General features: G+C 38.6%; 1 protein-coding gene across 6 annotated transcripts in view; it reads left to right on the top strand.

Moving 5' to 3' along the window:
• Positions 1-19557, top strand: part of ARAP2 (ArfGAP with RhoGAP domain, ankyrin repeat and PH domain 2) — a 355345-nt gene that overhangs the window by 39746 nt on the left and 296042 nt on the right. For all 6 annotated transcript variants that reach the window (XR_008687007.2, XM_055434098.2, XM_055434096.2 and 3 more), the window contains exons 7-8: positions 5445-5514; positions 13633-13753. Coding sequence is in view for 5 of the 6 variants with exons in the window: in XM_055434098.2 (XP_055290073.2) it covers positions 5445-5514; positions 13633-13753 (191 nt within the window). In the remaining variant the exon portion in view is untranslated. The remainder of the gene's footprint in view (positions 1-5444; positions 5515-13632; positions 13754-19557) is intronic.

Here is a 19557-nt window from a genome sequence, read left to right as displayed (position 1 = left end):
CTCTCAAGAGTCTTCTCCAGCACCACAGTTCAAAAGCATCAATTCTTCGGTGATCAGCTTTCTTTACAGTCCAACTCTCACATCCATACATGACCACGGGAAAAACCATAGCCTTGACTAGACGGACCTTTGTTGGCAAAGTAATGTCTCTGCTTTTTAATATACTGTCTAGGTTGGTCATAACTTTCCTTCCAAGGAGTAAGCATCTTTTAATTTCATGGCTGCAATCAGCATCCACAGCGATTTTGGACCCCCAAAAAATAAAGTCTGACACTGTTTCCACTGTTTCCCCATCAATTTCCCATGAAGTGATGGGACCAGATGCCATGATCTTTGTTTTCTGAAAGTTGAGCTTCAAGCCAACCTTTTCACTCTCCTTTTTCACTGTCATCAAGAGGCCTTTGAGTTCCTCTTCACTTTCTGCCGTAAGGGTGGTGTCATCTGCATATCTGAGGTTATTGATATTTCTCCCGGCAATCTTGATTCCAGCTTGTGCTTCTTCCAGCCCAGCATTCCTCATGATGTACTCTGCATATAAGTTAAATAAGCCGGGTGACAATATACAACCTTGACGTACTCCTTTTTCTATATGGAACCAGTCTGTTGTTCCATGTCCAGTTCTGACTGTTGCTTCCTGACCTGCATACAGGTTTCTCAAGAGGCAGGTCAGGTGGTCTGGTATTCTCATCTGTTTCAGAATGTTCCACAGTTTCTTGTGATCCACACAGTCAACGGCTTTGGCATAGTCAATGAAGCAGAAATAGATGTTTTTCTGGAACTCTCTTGCTTTCTCCATGATCCAGTGGATGTTGACAATTTGATCTCTGGTTCCTCTGCCTTTTCTAAAACCTGCTTGAACATCTGGGAGTTCACGGTTCACATACTGCTGAAGCCTGGCTTGGAGAATTTTGAGCATGACTTTACTAGCATGTGAGATGAGTGCAATTGTGCGGTAGTTTGAGCATTCTTTGGCATTGCCTTTCTTTGGAATGAAGACTGACCTTTTCCAGTCCTGTGGCCACTGCTGAGTTTTCCAAATTTGCTGGCATATTGAGTGCAGCACTTTCACAGCATCATCTTTCAGGATTTGGAATAGCTCAACTGGAATTCCATCACCTCCACTAGCTTTGTTCATAGTGATGCTTTCTAAGGCCCACTTGACTTCACATTCCAAGATGTCTGGCTCTAGGTCAGTGATCATGCCATCGTGATTATCTTGGTTGTGAAGATCTTTTTTGTACAGTTTTTCTGTGTATTCTTGCCACCACTTCTTAATATCTTCTGCTTCTGTTAGGTCCATACCATTTCTGTCCTTTATCGAGCCTGTCTTTGCATGAAATGTTCCCTTGGAAACTCTAATTTTCTTGAAGAGATCTCTTGTTTTTCCTAGTCTGTTGTTTTCCTCTATTTCTTTGTATTGATTGCTGAGGAAGGCTTTCTTATCTCTCCTTGCTATTCCTTGGAACTCTGCATTCAAATGCTTATATCTTTCCTTTTCTCCTTAGCTTTTCACTTCTCTTCTTTTCACAGCTATTTGTAAGGCCTCCTCAGACAGCCATTTTGCTTTTTTGCATTTCTTTTCCATGGGGATGGTCTTGGTCCCTGTGTCCTGTGCAGTGTCATGAACCTCCGTCCAGAGTTCATCAGGCACTCTATCAGATCTAGTCCCTTAAATCTATTTCTCACTTCCACTGTATAATCACAAGGGATTTGATTTAGGTCATATCTGAATGGTCTAGTGGTTTTCCCTACTTTCTTCAAGTCTGAATTTGGCAATATACAAATATATAGTTGAAAATTCTACTAAGTGTCATTAAGTAAAGAAATGGAGCAAGAGACAAAGGAACCTGAAGGATTTGTGTTACTCAATGGTGTCCACTTAGGGGAATGACTTTTGAGCTGAGATCTCAAGGATAAGCCAGCCGTGTGAGGAGCAGGCAGCGTTTTCTTGGCATATGGGAAGGCCGCAAGGCAAAATAGAATCTAGAGAGAGGAGATAGCATGGTTGGAAGACAGTGTCCACAGAACAGGTACCTACAGATTTGATGCCTGTCTGAATGAATGAATGATAACAGAAGTAATGTTTTAATGGTAGGATTGCAAAGTGGCTCTCTTCAACTACAGAACAGTTGATTTTTCCACTGCCACACTCTTATTCCATCTCATTGTGGGTGGGATTTGTCTTATTTAACTGATCTTCCATAGATTATTAGACAGATTTAACCTTTAAAATATAAGAGCTTTATACTGTGTAGTACAGCAGCAATTAGAAGCAAAGGAGTAGAGACATATCTAATCCTTTAGATACACATCTCACAGCATCTTAAAAACAGAGCTGAGTGAAAAAAAGTGAGAAACAATGAGACCTATTGCACCATGCCATTTATGTAAATTAAAAATACATGTTTTGTGAACTTATGGCTAGTGGGAGGAAGGCATAATTAGGCAGTTTGAAATGGACATGTATGCACTGCTGTATTTAAAAGGTATAGCCAAGGTGGCTGGATGGCATCACCGACTCGATGGACATGAGTTTGGGTGAACTCTGGGAGTTTGTGATGGATAGGGAGGCCTGGTGTGCTGCGATTCATGGGGTCGCAGAGTCGGACACGGCTTAGCGACTGAACTGAACTGAACCGAACCAACAAGGACCTACTGTATAGCACGTGGAACTCTGCTGAATGATATGTGGCAGCCTGGATGGGAGGGGAGTTTGGGGGAGAACGGCTATATGTGTATGTATGGCTGAGTCCCTTTGCTGTTCACCTGGAACTACCATGACATTGTTAATCAGCTATACCCAATACAAAATAAAAAGGTAAAAATAATTATTGGGTTAAAATGGCTGAACACATGGAATAGTCACCTGGTAGTTGAGAAAATCAAAATGGTTGGAGTATCTTAGGAGTTGAGTCTCTCAGAGGCCGAGGTTTCGGTTGACTTGCTTCAGAAAGCCAAATATTATGTGTGTTCTTTTTAGTCAGTGCCTAAGCGGACACGACTGAAGCGACTTAGCAGCAGCAGCAAGAGGAGAAATGTAGCTAGGCATGTGGTGGCATTTCTGATTGATCTCTGAGCTGTCTGCCCTCCCTCTTCCCCGACTCGTTTTCCTGGATGATGCCTCAGACCTCAGACTGTCTTTCCAGATGCTAATGCAAGTCTAAGAAAACTTGAAGTCCAAGTGACTGCAACTAAACAATCTTAAGTAAGACAGGTTAAAGTAGGTTCTAAACTTCTTTTTACTCTGTGCCTTGGCAGGTTTTGAAACTCTGAATCTAACTCCGAGGTTTCAGAAGTTTTCCTGCCTTCTGCCAGCCTTTCTTTTAAAATACACTGATCATTTGAGTGCTGGTCAGTTGAGCTTTTACTTGTCATCTTGCTGTTTTGCTAAGGGGACATTTAAAATCATTTTGCTCTTTTATTCAACAGGTTCTTTTTTAGTGCCATATTTGTCTCTGTGTTAGCTGCTGATCATATAGTAGAGAATGAAATATCCTTGGACTTTGTCCTTGTAAAGCATAAGGACTGGTGTGGGGGACAGACATTAAGCAACTCAACAAACATAACTACAGACTGTGTTAAGTGCTGTGAGGAAAAGGAGAGGGTGCTTTCAGAGAATAACTTTGTGATTTACTTTGGATTGGTTTGTCAGGGGTGGAATGTCTGTGTGGGTGGTTAAGTGGAACCCTGAAAGGTAAGGAGTAGTTAGCCAAGGAATTAGAGGGCTAATGGAAGGTCCTAAGGCCTTTATCTTGTACTGATGTTGATTATTTTTATTCTAAAATGGGAGATTATATGCACTACTGAACTCTAGTTTACTACTATTCGGCATGTAAGGTGGGCAGACGCCTGGCACAAAACCTTGATTTCTTGAATTAGTGTTGAGATTGTGTGGGAGTGAGGATGTCTAGTTACCTGCCTTTAAGTGTGACAGATCATGAAATGAGCTAAGTGATTTTATTCAATGTTTATTGTGTATTTGCTTAGTATTTCTTTACCTTGTAACTCTTAATGCTGGCAATTTGAAGAACCCTTGGGTCTGTGAAGAAAGTAAAAACCAACACTGTTGGATGTTGCAAGGTTAAGAGAACACATGGCAGACCAAGAGAAGTTAAAAAGCAGCAGAAGTTTGAGGGAATAAGCCGGAAAGAACAAGGTAGTTGGTTGTGGTTATATAATTTTAAGGTCTTGTCATAGATAGTCTTAACTACTTCATGATTAACTGAGTGCTTGTATGTGACAGTGTTGTCCACACCAGTGGATTTTGAAACTTTTCTCAGATCAATTTGCTCTAATTTTATCTAAGGAGAATAATTTGGCTAATGATCAACGTGGGCGGCTTGCTGTATTTCATTAGAGTAACACGTGTGTGGGCTCAGGAAGTAGCCCGGAAGACAAGTTCCCCACACTTTCTGAAGTGCTTTTTCTGCCTTTAAATCTTCTGAAAACCACAGAAAGTTATACAGTTTCCTTAACTTAAATGTGTTAGAAAACTGCAAAGGAAAAAGGTGGACCTGGTTATCCACTTAGTTTAGAGATGACTTTTAAAATAGGAAGTTAGTTTTTGTATATTATCTGTGATAAAGGCCAAAGGTATCTCGACTGTGTCAGTTCACACTGAGTCATGTAGAGAACAGACAGTCAAAACCTTTAGGACTGTCTGACTTTGGTGAAAGGGACTGAAAAACAAAAACAAGCCCAAGCAGAAGTGGGTCTTCAGTTTTCCCTTATATAGTCAGGATGATTTTTTTCTCCTTTATGCCTAAATAGAGAACATATGATGACATTATTTTGCTTTGCTTCTTGAATCAACAACCATTTTAAACTGCATTTGCCTTTCATATGATTCTTTTTCTCAAAATGTTAATGTTTCAGCGAATTTTGGATGATTGCAAATGATTCTCTATATTTAGATAGGGCCTTTTCAGCTTATTTGATCAGAATTAGATATATCTATGTAAATCCAATTGACAAAGCTTTGTTATTTTAGCAAAACACTATTAATGCTCCAAAGCAGACATTTAAAAACTAAGATAAAATGTTATAATCTTAGTGAAAGATAAAAATTTTTATTGTTGATACTTTCATTAAGTGATGATCCCTTTAAAGGATATGGGTATGATGATAGTGTTTTTATCCACACTTTGTTTTCTACTCAACCTTACAGGTCTGGAGATGACACTGTAAGTTACAGTTTAAAAAATGATGACACTGTTAGAAGTATCCTTTCTAAAAACACCTAGGTCAACTGATTAGAAAGTGTCATTATATGTATTTTCTTTCCTTTGTACCATTGCCTAAACTGCATCATCACAGCCTATTGTTTTCTTCACTGTTTTAACAGCAAATGGAAATGTACTGAACAGAGTTATTTTACAAATGCATTTAAAATCCAAGTTCATGGTTCTTAAAAATGTGAAATGACAATTTCATGTGTTTTACAGAAAACGCATGTTTCAGAAGAGATGGGTGAAATTTGATGGCCTTAGCATTTCTTATTATAATAACGATAAGGTAAGTATGTTTTACAGTTTTAAAAGATTGTCCTGTGTGTGCTGAATTTATTTCAATAAACTAAGCACATGATTTGGTCTTTAGGTGTTGGATTATCAAGGTGAAAAGAATTTGCATAGGGTAAAACACTTAACTCTTTTCATAGGTTAACTTTTTCGTGGTGCCTAAAATTGAGATTTTTAAAAACTTATGTATTTAACAATTATATGTGGAGAATCTCCTGCAAACTACTGGAATTGCTATAGATGATATACAGATATATAAGATATTGCTTATCTTAGGTAGCACTAAGGATGTTTAGAAAATAATACCACAAAGGAGAAGTTATTTTGTTCTCTAGAAGGGCTATGAAAGAACCAAGGGATGCTTCTAGCACGAGATTTCTAATGGCCATGAGTTTTGAAGAAAGAGGAGTTTGTACATAGAGTAAACAGAAAGAAGAGGACTTGATAGCTGATAGAATGAGATGCCCAAATTCTTTGATGGGAAAATAGTGTATGTGAGGGAGACTAATGGCTGATGAAGTTGAGAAGGTTGGGTTTGGAGTTCCAGCTCACTGAAAATCTTAAAGTGCAAGGGCTTAAAATGTATTCTTTCAGCAGTTGAATCTTAATGACATGTACTGTTTTCATCAGGTGCTTCTTCATTAGGTATAAGAATGTCTTTATTCTTAAGAGCTGTAGACTGAGGTATTTTGGAGTGAAGTATCATGAAACCTGCAAATGTCTCAAATTTGCCTCTCTGTATATACTTTATATATAAGTACATTTATATATTGTATGTTATGTATATGCACACATGCATAGTTAGGTAAAACAAAAAAGTTGCAATGTTAACAAATGTCAAATTGAGGTAGAGGTTATGAATGTTCATTGTACTAATCTTTCAACTTCTATGTGTTTCCTTAAATAAAAAGTTGGTACGAATAAATATACCTGATATTTTTGTTAGTCAAAATCATACAATTTTATAATCTTAACTGTCCATTCTTTTAATATACAAACAGCAGTTAACCACATTCTCTTACTGAAAGTTTAAAATCTAACATCATCTTCTCATTAGAGATTTTTCACTGCCTTATATTGGTGTTATTTCTGGCTTGAACATTGAGGTAGATTCCTTTTCATATATCAATTCTTCAGTGCTAGAGGACGAACAGCATAAGCTTTTAGAAAGAAAGTAATACACACTGTATGCTAAAACACAAAGGATAGTAGAAAGTTTAGAGAAGTGTTCATTGGTTTCACTTTGCAGGGATCCCTATAAACCATCAAGTAGGTTTAAACATACCTCTTTAATGTTTGCAGGATGATGAGATGAATATTTGTAAATGCTAGTTTTCTACCTTAGCTGCTGTTTTTAGTTTGCTTGTTGATTTGAATATCCAGGCAATTTCTGTAACGTAGGGTGGTTATAATGTACTCTCTGTACCTGATGCAATCTGACCCCTGGTTTTCTTCATCACCTGTGCCTTTCTCTGATTTGCTTGAAATGAGGAAGGAAACTATTCAGAAGTGAGGCAGGCTTTCCTGTCATCAGGCTCATTATCCCCTTCTGGAGGAGAGAACGTCTAGTATCTCTGACCAACCAGACTCATTCTGTCCTTTAAAAGCTCATCTCAACTGCATTGAGGAGACGAGCACCTACCTGCCCTGATGCAATAAAGATGATGCAGTCTTGGCTTGAAATTGAGACAAAAAGTTGATGATAAAACAAATTACTATAGGGATTTCTATGGTGGTCCTGTGCTTCGGATTCCATGCTTTCAATGCCAAAGGCCTGGGTTTGATCCATGGTTGGGGAACTAAGATCCTAAGCTATGTGGAATGGCCTATATATATATATATATATATATATAAAACAAATTCTGTAGCTTCACGTTAAAATTTTTAAAAATGTTAAATTATTTCCTATGGCATTTTGTTCCTTTACTATTCAGATGATTGGTGTCATGTTGGCAAAAGAACCCCAAGACCACTAGATTAGGTGTTTCCTAAAAGGAGATGTGGTTTCTGTTGTGACCCTTCTGGCTGGATTGGTGGACTGGGAAGAGAGGATTGTAAGGCCAGTGAAAAGAGGGCACCGGTGGGGCCATAGCTGCCGTCTCAGCTGGGAGTGGAGTTTTCATCGTCCTGAGCACCTATGAGTTGGGTCTTTCAGTGTTCTTTTTTTTTTTTTAATTTATTTTTTTCACTGTAGCGAGTGTTCGTTGCAGTGTGCGGACTTCTCATTGTGGTAGCTTCTCGTGTTGTAGAGCATGGGCTCTGGGGCATGTGGGCGTCAGTGGTCGTGGCACTTGGGCTCACTAGTTGCAGCTCCAGGGCTCTTGAGCACAGGGTCAGTAGTTGTGGCACACGAACTTAGTTGCTCTGTGACATGTGAGATCTTCCTGGGCCAGGGATCGAATCCGTGTCTCCTGCAGTGGCAGGCAGATTCTTCACCACTGAGCCACCAGAGAAGCCCCTTCCAGTGTTTAAATATACACTTGAGGGGCATGTGGCCAGGCTTTTAGGAGGTAGTTTGCAGAGTTGCCTATTCCCTTAGTTTTCTTCTGCTTTTCTCAGTGCCACTCAATCATGTCTCAGCAAGCCCTTTTCAGTTGTATTACTGAAAATGGCATCATCCCAGCAGGTTTGATATCTTGTCACCTGCCAAGAGATCTGACTCACCCCCCTCTCACTCAGCTGTGGGCAGAGTTGCCCCGTGGTCCTTTCATTGTCTGCAAGAGGTAGATAAATGACAAACTTGACCTAAATATCTGTGTGTTATAGGCTCCGGGGATGCTTTAGAATTTCTTTCCTTCAGGAAAATTGTACACTCTGAAAAACAGTCATTTTGAGCCTGGTGTCATTGAGTTTCCTTTTTTTCCCCTCTGTATTGTCTTTATCATGTGCTGGAAGAGAAACCTCTTGTGTTTAACCTCTACAGTGTTAAAAAATTTCGAGATTGATCTTGATAATTCATAATAGATTATAAATGAGCCTTTAGAGAAACTGCAACTTCCTCAAGTTCAAGTGACATAGTACTTTGCTTCTTAAAAACATTTTGATCACTTCTGGGGGATTCATTTTTCTATTACTCTTCCATAAGTACTGACCTGTTAAACAACATTATTGTAGATATGTGGGTGAGTTGTTATGTTTTTGAGGAATTTCTAAAAAAAATTCTCTGAAGAGATTTAGCGGAAGGAAAATCTCCTTTTTAAAATTCCTGTGTCTTTCCCTACAATGCTGCTTGACTTTTCTCTACTGAAAAATGGGTTAATGGTAATATTTTACTCAACAAATAGTTAATTATCCCATTAGATATATGTATTTTATAAACTCCTCTAATTCTTAGGCAAACTGCAACTTAGGAATGGACCACCTAGAAGTGATAAATGCTTTTGAATACTCTGAATTTTTCATTATCTGGTCTCAACCAGTACAAACTTACAGTCAGATAGACCCTTCCACTGTTCTAAGGGTGCTGGGCCCCTTCACATCTCTCAGGCTGCCTGACAGTGGAGAGACAGTCTCTCCCTCCTATCAATTCCTGGAGCCCTTAGTAGTCCAGTACAGATTGGTACCTGCCTGTATTTATTGGATTTTTCTTTGCTAAACCAGACATGTCATGTCTGTCTTTGCAGGGACTTTTTTCTACAGTATCAAGGTACAACTGTGAAAAACTTGGGCATATCTTTTCATGTAGTCTCACCTCTATGGTTTTGTTCTTCCCTCTGAATCCATTAGACATTACAGTCCATGAAAATCCTGTGCAAACTTCAAGGTGCATCTTTTTCATCTTCATGAATCTTTCCTTTATTCTCTCCAACTATGACATTTGAACAATAATATGCAGGAAAAGTGAGAAGGAACACTAGCTGAAAGTAGGGAAGCAAATCAGGAGAGCGTGAAGTAAATCAGGCATTTATCTATCAGAATGTAGGCTGTATAGGCCAGTGGAAGTGTTAAAAAAATAAATTTAGAAAAATACTAAAAATGAGCTGTCAGAGTTTGTATAATTGTGATTGATTGGGCATAAGATTCATTCATTCAGAAAATATACAATACTGATTATGTGAAAGGTGATGAAGGAAATAGAACTATGATGCACAGTCAGTTTAGAAAGATTGTATTAATCAGATGATCATAAGTAAATATAAAGATCATAATTTAAATTAGAGTTAGTAATTGTTATAGAGGAAGAGCACAGTTCAGTTCAGTCGCTCAGTCATATCCGACTCTCCGCGACCCCATGAATCACAGCACGCCAGGCCTCCCTGTCCATCACCAACTCCCGGAGTTCACTCAAATTCATGTCCACAGAGTCGGTGATGCCATCCAGCCATCTCATTCTCCGTCGTCCCCTTCTCCTCCCGCCCCCAACCTTTCCCAGCATCAGAGTCTTTTCCAGTGAGTCAACTCGTCACATGAGGTGGCCAAAGTATTGCAGTTTCAGCTTTAGCATCAGTCTTTCCAATGAACACCCAGGATCGATCTCCCTTAGAGTGGACTGGTTGGATCTCCTTGCAGTACAAGGGACTCTCAAGAGTCTTCTCCAGCACCACAGTTCAAAAGCATCAATTCTTCGGCGATCAGCTTTCTTCACAGTCCAACTCTCACATCCATACATGACCACGGGAAAAACCATAGCCTTGACTAGACGGACCTTGGTTGGCAAAGTAATGTCTCTGCTTTTTAGTATATTATCAAGGTTGGTCATAACTTTCCTTCCAAGGAGTAAGCATCTTTTAATTTCCTGGCTGCAATCAGCATCCGCAGTGATTTTGGAGCCCCCCAAAATAAAGTCTGACACTGTTTCCACTGTTTTTCCATCTATTTCCCATGAAATGATGGGACCAGATGCCATGATCTTTGTTTTCTGAATGTTGAGCTTCAAGCCTACCTTTTCACTCTCCTCTTTCACTTTCATCAAGAGGCTTTTGAGTTCCTCTTCACTTTCTGCCATAAGGGTAGTGTCATCAGCATATCTGAGATTATTGATATTTCTCCCAGCAATCTTGATTCCAGCTTGTGCTTCTTCCAGCCCAGCGTTCCTCATGATGTACTCTGCATATAAGTTAAATAAGCAAGGTGACAATATACAGCCTTGACATACTCCCTTTCCTATTTGGAACCAGTCTGTTGTTCCATGTACAGTTCTGACTGTTGCTTCCTGACCTGCATACAGGTTTCTCAAGAGGCAGTTCAGGTAGTCTGGTATTCCCATCTCTTTCAGAATGTTCCACAGTTTATTGTGATCCACACAGTCAAAGGCTTTGGCATAGTCAATGAAGCAGAAATAGATGCTCTTCTGGAACTCTCTTGCTTTCTCCATGATCCAGCGGATGTTGGCAATTTGATCTCTGGTTCCTCTGCCTTTTCTAAAACCTGCTTGAACATCTGGGAGTTCATGGTTCACATATTGCTGAAGCCTGGCTTGGAGAATTTTGAGCATGACTTTACTAGCGTGTGAGATGAGTGCAATTGTGTAGTAGTTTGAGCATTCTTTGGCATTGCCTTTCTTTGGGATTGGAATGAGGACTGACCTTTTCCAGTCCTGTGGCCACTGCTGAGTTTTCCAAATTTGCTGGCATATTGAGTGCGGCACTTTCACAGCATCATCTTTCAAGATTTGAAATAGCTCAACTGGAATTCCATCACCACCACTAGCTTTGTTTGTAGTGATGCTTTCTAAAGCCCACTTGACTTCACATTCCAAGATGTCTGGCTCTAGGTCAGTGATCACGTTATCATGACTATCTTGGTCGTGGACACACTGAAATCATAATCACAAGAGGAAGAGCACAGGTTCCTATTAAATTAAGGTTTTCTTCCTGGGTCAGGATGAGGGGCCTGAGAGAAAAGCCGAGTCGGAGGATTTTTTTCAGGAATATATATATATTCTGAAGTGGAAAAAGAAATGGAAGCAGTAAGTATGTGAAGATGAATATGTAAAATGGTGCCTCGCATATCAGAGTGTGCAGGGTCACTGGATTGAGCAGAATCATGATGTGTCAAGGAGCTACAAGAAGGCTCATGTGACTAGAAAGAATGAGGAAGTGGTGGGGAGCAAGTTGACATTGTAGCTGTAGGGGAGTCCCAAGTCATGTGGGTGCAGAAGAGCAGCCCAAGTCAAAGGCTATTCTGCTGAAGACTGATTGACCAAGAAGTGATATCTTAATAGACCATTATAGATGAAGATAATTCAGTTTTAGAGTTTGAGGTGCCTATGGGACAGTTAGATGTACCATGGATGATGCAAAAATATGGAAGTGGAATGGACAGAAATGGACAAGGAATAGAGGAAGAGACAGATTTTAGAATTCTCCCCATAAAATTGGTAGTTGAAATAGTAAGAAGGGATTTTTTTCCCTTAGGAAGAGAAGCTAAAACCCCAAAAATGGAAAATAAGGAGAAGAAAAAGTTATTCTGTAAGTACTTATTCCTTGACATCCCTATCCTTTTTCTAGGAAGTTACCTCCTCATATTCCTAAATCACAGTTCAAATATCTTACTTGATTTTGGCTGCTTGAGAGGACAAAGGGACATCTTTAAGGCATTGTTATTGAAGATGGCATTAAAGATGAATAGGGTTTTGATGGATACATGAAGTCAGGGATCCAGGATAGAGGAAGACAGCGGAGAAGAGGAAACTGTCAGATAACTAAGAGGGAATGCCATGAGAATATAATGTATGTCCTCAACTGGTAGAGGAGAAACCTCCCATAGACCCGCCTTACTCTCACAGCAGCTGTCTTTTACCCATCTGCTATGTATGGCTGGATTTTGCTGCTGGGAGGAATATGAACATGACACTTGTGCTCTGCATGGAATGACTTAGTACATTCTTTTCCTAACCAGTTGTTTCAGATCCTTGGGACTTGATGCAAAAGTAATGGTTCCATGGATGCTGGAAGAGAATTGTAGAAGGAACCTTATTAAGTTGTGTCCAAACTCTCTTGACGTCCAAGACATTTTGTAATGTGACCTTGATTTATATTTTCAGCCTTATCTGTGTCCAGCTACTTTGATACTCAACACCTTTCATAATGTGGCCTTGATGGGTGTTTACAGCTTCATCTCTTTTGAGTCTACACTGCAGCTCCTCTTACCTCTCTACTCGACACCTCAATTACTCAGTCTTTCCAGCCAGGATCCCCCCACCCCCCGGCCCCTCCTCACTTATCTGTTTGGTTAACTCAGGGTTTCTTAAAGTCAGGTTCAAATGTCACTATTTTTGTGAAAATATGTCTGATTTCTTGTAAGTAGAATTGAGAATCCTCATCTTTGTACTCTTTATTTCCTATAGTTTTTACTCAGTTTTAAACTTCTCTCTCAGGTTAGTCTGTTTTTCATTTTGCGGCTATTTGAATGTGAATGTACAAGTACTCTTTGAATTTTTCTTTCCAACACAGAGCCCCGTCAATATTACATTGTTGGGAAGTAGTTGAAATTGTGGGATGATTATTATACCAAATGGTTTAGGGTGGTCCAGGAAAGCACAGACTGAGAAAGTCATTGAGAGTCTTAGGAATGACCTTCAAAATTGTAATGTGTATATACCTATTGCAAACACCTGAATCCGTATCTTTTTATTCTTTAGCCCCTGGAGACTAAAAAGTGATGCAGTGTGAGATGAAGATCTTCATCATCAGAGCATTGAATAATAGGGTTAATTGATAGAATCCAATAGTCTGGTTTCTTAGATAATATTCTTGCTCACAGTGTGTAGCAAGTGGTTTTGAAATGGTTCAGTTACAGTACCTGTAATGGCCAGCAGATGCCTGCAAACACCATAAAATCATTTTGACCAGACTGTTTTCAAAGAACATACTGCTGTTTTTCAGAACGATGTATTGCTATTTTAGTACAATTGTTTGTAATGTGATTCATTGCCTAATTGCAGATGAAGAGAAAATTGAAAAGACATCTCACTTGGAAGAGATACTTAATATTTTCCTTTCTGGGGTATTAAGTGTATATGAGGTTATATGCTGTTTGTATGTGATTTTTAAAAATTTAGATTGAGATTATGAAAGAGGAGCACTTATAAATACCATGCCATTCTATTTTGATCAAGGGAATGTTATCTTAATGTGCCTTCTCTGTGTATCTTTTCCTCTAACCAATACAGGAGAAGTATTCAAAAGGAATAATCCCCCTTTCTGCTATATCTACGGTACGAGTTCAAGGAGACAACAAATTTGAAGTTGTTACAACACAAAGAACTTTTGTTTTTAGAGTAGAAAAAGAAGGTAAGAGTCTGTCTTTATCCTTATAAAAATGTTCACATGAATTTCTTCCCTGTCAGAAATTTAATAAACAAGCTGGAAATGGCAGGCAATCTTTAAATATGTTGCTTTTAATTAATTTACATTGTCTATTAGTTTTTGAATGCTATAATATCAAAACATAAACAAGAAGAGAAGTCAGTGTTGTTTGTTCACTGTTCTTTCATGCAACAAATATTTAGGGCAAATCTACTGAGTGCCAAGGACTCTTCTAAATTTGGGGTATATAGCAATGAAAAAAAGTAGACAAAAATCTCTGCTTTTGTGGAGCTCACTTTTAGCTGTTGATAATGCAAAGTAGTTATTTAATGTGGAAAATAACAATTGAAAGATTGGTTTTACAAAGTTTATCTGTGGCTGATTTTACCTGAACATGCAGGCATAGTAATCATTCTAATACAGATTTTGGAGTGTCTTTTCTATTCCTTGAGTTTTTTTTTTTTTTCACCTTGTATCATCCTATGGGTCAGTTAATGGCTAAAATTGATCTAAAAATGACATGTGGTTTGTGGATGAAGTCTAAACCTTTGTATCTTATCTTTTTTGGAACGGTGCAGGAGAGGTAGAGATAGGGGAGTTAAAGTTCTCTGTTGTAACTTTGACTGTCAATATATCAGTACTATAAACCTCACTGCTCTTAAATAATATAGATAAGGCCATCTTCATTACCTAAGACATTAGATTTTAAAGGCTTTTTTCATTTTAATATAGATGATAACTTGATTTTTAAAAGTACTTCTTGGTACTTAACTATTTGAATATTGGTGACCTGGAAAAATTACTGAATATGTGGTATTTGCTAAAAGCTTCATTTTCAAAATAGTCTTTTGAGGTTTGTAGATGTTACAGTTAGTATCCTGTTTTATACATTTTATAAATAAACAACAATACTAGCTGTTATGGGGCAATATTTTTCTTTTATACATTTCTAGATTCCTTGAACATATGGCAATGCATGGCATATAGAACACATTCAGTAAATATTATATGTCACTGAAAAGCTTCCTTTATTACTTTAGATATTCAGTAAATGGATAAGTCCCAATGCTGTTCACCCTGGAGCTACATTTTTTCAGACTGTGAGTCACTCACTATCCATTTATGAGATCAACTTAGTGGTTTCAGATTGTGTCCCCCAAAACCCCCCAAACAAAAACCAAACAAACATAGAATAAGGAGTATCAAAGTGCAGTGCCTACAGCGAGCGTATCATACTGTGAAACATACGTGAATGCACACATCACACTGTGAATCATATATGCTGCCCAGGTGTAATTAAAAAGTGCTTCTCACTTGACTTGCTTTTTAAAAAAAAGTCACGAACCGTCACCTGGAGTCGAGGTTGGCAAACTGGCCTCCCGCTTGTATTTGTAAATACTATCTTACTAGTCCCCGGACACGCTCATTCATTTACACGTTGCCTTATGGCTCCTTCTGTGCTGCAGTGGCAGCGTTGAGTAATTGCTGTAGACTGTCTGGCCAGGAACGCCTAGGAAATTTATTCTCTGACCCTTTACAGAAAGTTTGCCAACCCCTGTCCTAGAGTATTTGATACAGACATATGTATTGTGACTCATTGCCTGAAATTCAGAAAGTCTTCCACAGTTGTGATACTCAATATGAGAAATACGTTTGATATCACAGTTTCTCTGTTTCTGTATTTTCTTAAAACACACGACATTGCTCCTGTCAACTGGCTATCAGAATGGTCTGTCCTTATGTTCTGGCCTCCACTGGCCGAGCTAAATGCTTATTTCTTTGAGGTGCTTATCCTCTTCCCCTTGGCTCCTCATAGTAAAATTCACATATGCCACAGAGTCTGCATTTTAAGATAGATGTACTAAATAAAACTTCAACTTGTGTGCAAATCTGTTTAGCCATATTTACTTGTGGCAGCTAAAAATTAAACAGACACATTTTATTGAAATAAAATGTATCAACCCACACATGTTTAAAAGTTATATGTTTACAGTGGACCAATAAATCCCTCTGTGGTATGGAGTTCATCTTTATGATGTTAAGCTTAGTATAAGAATTTCGTGAACTTTAGTATGAATTTTTGTGTGTTGAATAAGGCTTAGGTCTTTAATTTTTGAAGCCATGAAAATACTGCTTCAGTGAAAACAGACTATCCACATAGAATTACTGTGTTATTTTCATTGAAAGTTGTTTTTACGTAGTAACAGCTCACATCTTTTATAAGTGTAGATATATATATATATATAGCACATGTGTCTATATATTTATTAGGGAACCTTCAGCAAGATGCTGAATGTGTTTTTATTAAGTGTTTGTCTTTTTGTCCTCCTTGCGTATATACAAATGCTTGATTATTTTTTATTTGGTGGAAACTGAGAAATCAATCATAGTTGCTTATGAAACACTTTGCTTCAGTCTTATTAAGAAGCAAAATCAAAGTTTAGGACAGAAAGGGGCAGTAGTTTGACATCTAACAGAGATGAATTCTTTATTTTTGGTGAAAAGATTCTGAGTGACCTATATACACAGCTCCGTTTGTCTCCCCTGAAACCAGTGTCACGATTTCTAAACTCCCACATCACCCACTGGCATTGCTAAGAGAAGATTACAATTTGGCAGCTTTTCCCCACAGATTTTCTAAGGTTTCAATTCCCCTGGGTTTCCTAGTGAAATGTTATTTTCTTAGCTGCAAGTTAATTTTATTGAAATTATAACGTCTTGAATTCTCTTCCTCAACCTAGAAAATTTAGTCTGATTCCTTTCGTCCTCAAGCAGAACTACTGGAACTGCTCAGAGGATTGTAACAGCTAATGGCCCTTCAGTTAATACGCATTCCCTTGACACCTGTGGTAACACAGGTTGTTGTGTTACTTTAAGAAGCAGGTGATGTTTTCAGTGGGTAGTTCTCATAATTAGAAGAAAGTTTAAGAATTGAGTGGTCCAAAAAACTCAAAATGGCTTAAACATAAGCCATGACTTAAACATAAGACATGACACCATAAAACTCCTAGAGGAGAACATCAGCAAAACTTTCTCAGACATAAATCATACCAGTGTTTTCTTAGGTTAGTTTCTCAAGAAAATAGAAATAAAAGCAAAAATAAACAAATGGAACCTAATCCAATTTACAGGCTTTTGCATAGTATAGGAAACCATTAAAAAAAAAAAAAAAACTACGAATGGGAGAAAGTATTTGCAAATGATCTGACTGACAAAGGCTCAATCTCCAAAGTACACAAACAGCTCATGCAACTTAACAACAAAAAACCCACTCGAAAAATGAGCAGAAGACCTTAATAGACATTTCTTCAGAGAAGACATACAAATGGCCAGGAGGCACATGAAAAGATGTTCAACATCACTAATTATTAGAGAAATGCAAATCAAAACTACTATGAGACACCACCTCACACACATCAGAAGAGCCATCATTCAAAATTCTACAAATAACAAATGCTGGAGAGGATGTAGAGAAAAGGGAACCCTTCTACACTGTTGTTGGGAATGTACATTGGTACAGCCACTATGGAAAGCAGTATGGACGTTTCTCAGAAAACTAGAACTACCATATGACCCAGCAATCCCACTTCTGGGAATATACCTGGACAAATCTATAATTCAAACAGATACATGCATCCCAGTGTTCATAGCAGTACTAGTCACAATAGTCCAAGCGTGGAAACAACCTAAATGTCTATGAACAGATGAATGGTAAAGAAGATGTGGTACATATATACAGTAGAATACAACTCAGCCATAAAAAATAATGAAATAATGTCATTTGCAGCAACATGGATGCAGCTTGAGACTATCGTACTAAGTGACAAAAGTCAGAAAGACAAACACAAATACAATATGTCACTTACATGTGGAATCTAAAATATGGTGCGAATGAACTGGTCTATAAAATATAAGTAGACTCAGATGTAGCGATCAGACTTGTGGTTGCCAAGAGGTAGAGAGGGTAAGGAATAGACTGGGAGTTTGGGGTTAGTAGATGCAAACCATTACATTTAGAATGGATAAACAGTGAAGTCCTGTATAGCACAGGGAACTCTTTCCAGTCTCCTGGGATAGACCATAGTGGAAAGAATATTTTTAAAAATGAATGTGTATATATCTATTACTGAATTGTTTTGTTATACAGCAGAAATTGGCACAACATTGTAAATCAACTATACTTCAGTTAAAAAAAAATTCTGAATAGTCATTCCCTTTCAAGGACCATTTTCAGTTGCTGCTACTGCTAAGTCGCTTCAGTCATGTCTGACTCTGTGCGACCCCATAGATGGCAGCCCACTAGGCTCACCCATCCATGGGATTCTCCAGGCAAGAACACTGGAGTGGGTTGCCATTTCCTTCTCCAGTGTGTGAAAGTGAAAAGTGAAGTCACTCAGTCGTGCCTGACTCTTAGTGACCACATGGACTGCAGCCTACCAGGCTCCTCCGTCCATGGGATTTTCCAGGCAAGAGTGCTGGAGTGGCTTGCCATTGCCTTCTCATGTTATGTGTCCACGTTAATTCTGTTTCTATACAGCATCATACAGCCCTCTAGTGGCAGCTGTGAAACTGCAAAACTAAATTTTTTTTTTTTTTTTTTTAAAGAACACTTGGGAATTTGGGATGAGAAGCATATAAATTTTCCTTGTTTTGAAATCTTCCTTGTTTTCAGAAGCAAGGCATGGAACATTTGTCATCTAGAGGAAGAACTAGAGTAGTGAAAGTTCTCTTTGGTGTACTTTGATTGCCTGTCATAATATAATAGACCTCAAACTTTGGGGTCACTGTCGACCTTTTCCTACCTTGTTTGCATCCAGGCCAGATTCAGCAAATCTTACCGGTTTGACTTGGGAAATATGCCTGGGTTCTAACCAGTTCTCAGCACCTCCACCATTCTCACTTTCCCACAAACCACCTCTTTTGGGGATGATTGTCATAAGCTTCCTTGATCAACAGCAGTCATATTTTCATTATGGTTGTCAGATCCTCCAGCAAGAAAATCAGGTCCTGTCTCCCACTTCAGATGCTCTGTTGTCTTTCTAGCTCACCGAGCGTGAAGTCCCTGTGAGGTCCAGAAGCCCATGCAGGGTCTCACCTCTCTTTGTTTTGCCTGTGCTCACGCTCACGCACCGTGCTGCAACTACAGGGGCCTCTTGGCCTGTGGTCATGCCAAACCTATGGTTGTCTTGGCCCTTGCTGCTTTCTGTGTCCTAGGACACTCTTCCTCCAGTCATCCTCCCCCTTTCCTTTAGGCTTTTGCAAAATCATAACCTTCTTCCTGAGCTTTTTTCTGTTATCCTACATAAAATAATGCTTTCTGTGCCCTTCTTCCTGTGCTGTATTTTATCACATTGCATTGTCAATGTGTAATTCATACCTATGTTTTATTGCCTGCCTTCTTTCACAAGAATGTAAACTTCTGGAGAGTAAGGCCAGGATCTGTCTTGTTCACTGCTTCATTCCTGGTATTTAGAATAGGGCTTAGAACATAGCTGGAACTAAATGGACATTCATGTGAATGAATCATTATCCATTTTAAGAATAACCATAGTGTGTAATAATTCCTTCTCTAATATTGATCATGGGTTACACTGAGGAATCTTTAGTTAGATTGTATCAAAATTTAAGAATACATATGAATATTTTTAGATTCTTTTATTCATGTTTTACATGGTCCTTGTGTGGCAATCCCTCATGTAATCAATCCTATTTTGCTAATGAATGTGTCTACTGCTAAATCCAGTAGAGTCTAGAGGATGCTAAGTATCCTCTGTTGATTTTTTTAACCT

This window comes from Moschus berezovskii, chromosome 5 (genome assembly GCF_049115385.1).
Source record: "Moschus berezovskii isolate FMDL1 chromosome 5, NW_MosBer_1.0, whole genome shotgun sequence".
Lineage (NCBI taxonomy): Eukaryota > Metazoa > Chordata > Mammalia > Artiodactyla > Moschidae > Moschus > Moschus berezovskii.
Note: the sequence above shows the minus strand (reverse complement) of the source record. Positions and strands in the feature narration are given on the sequence as shown.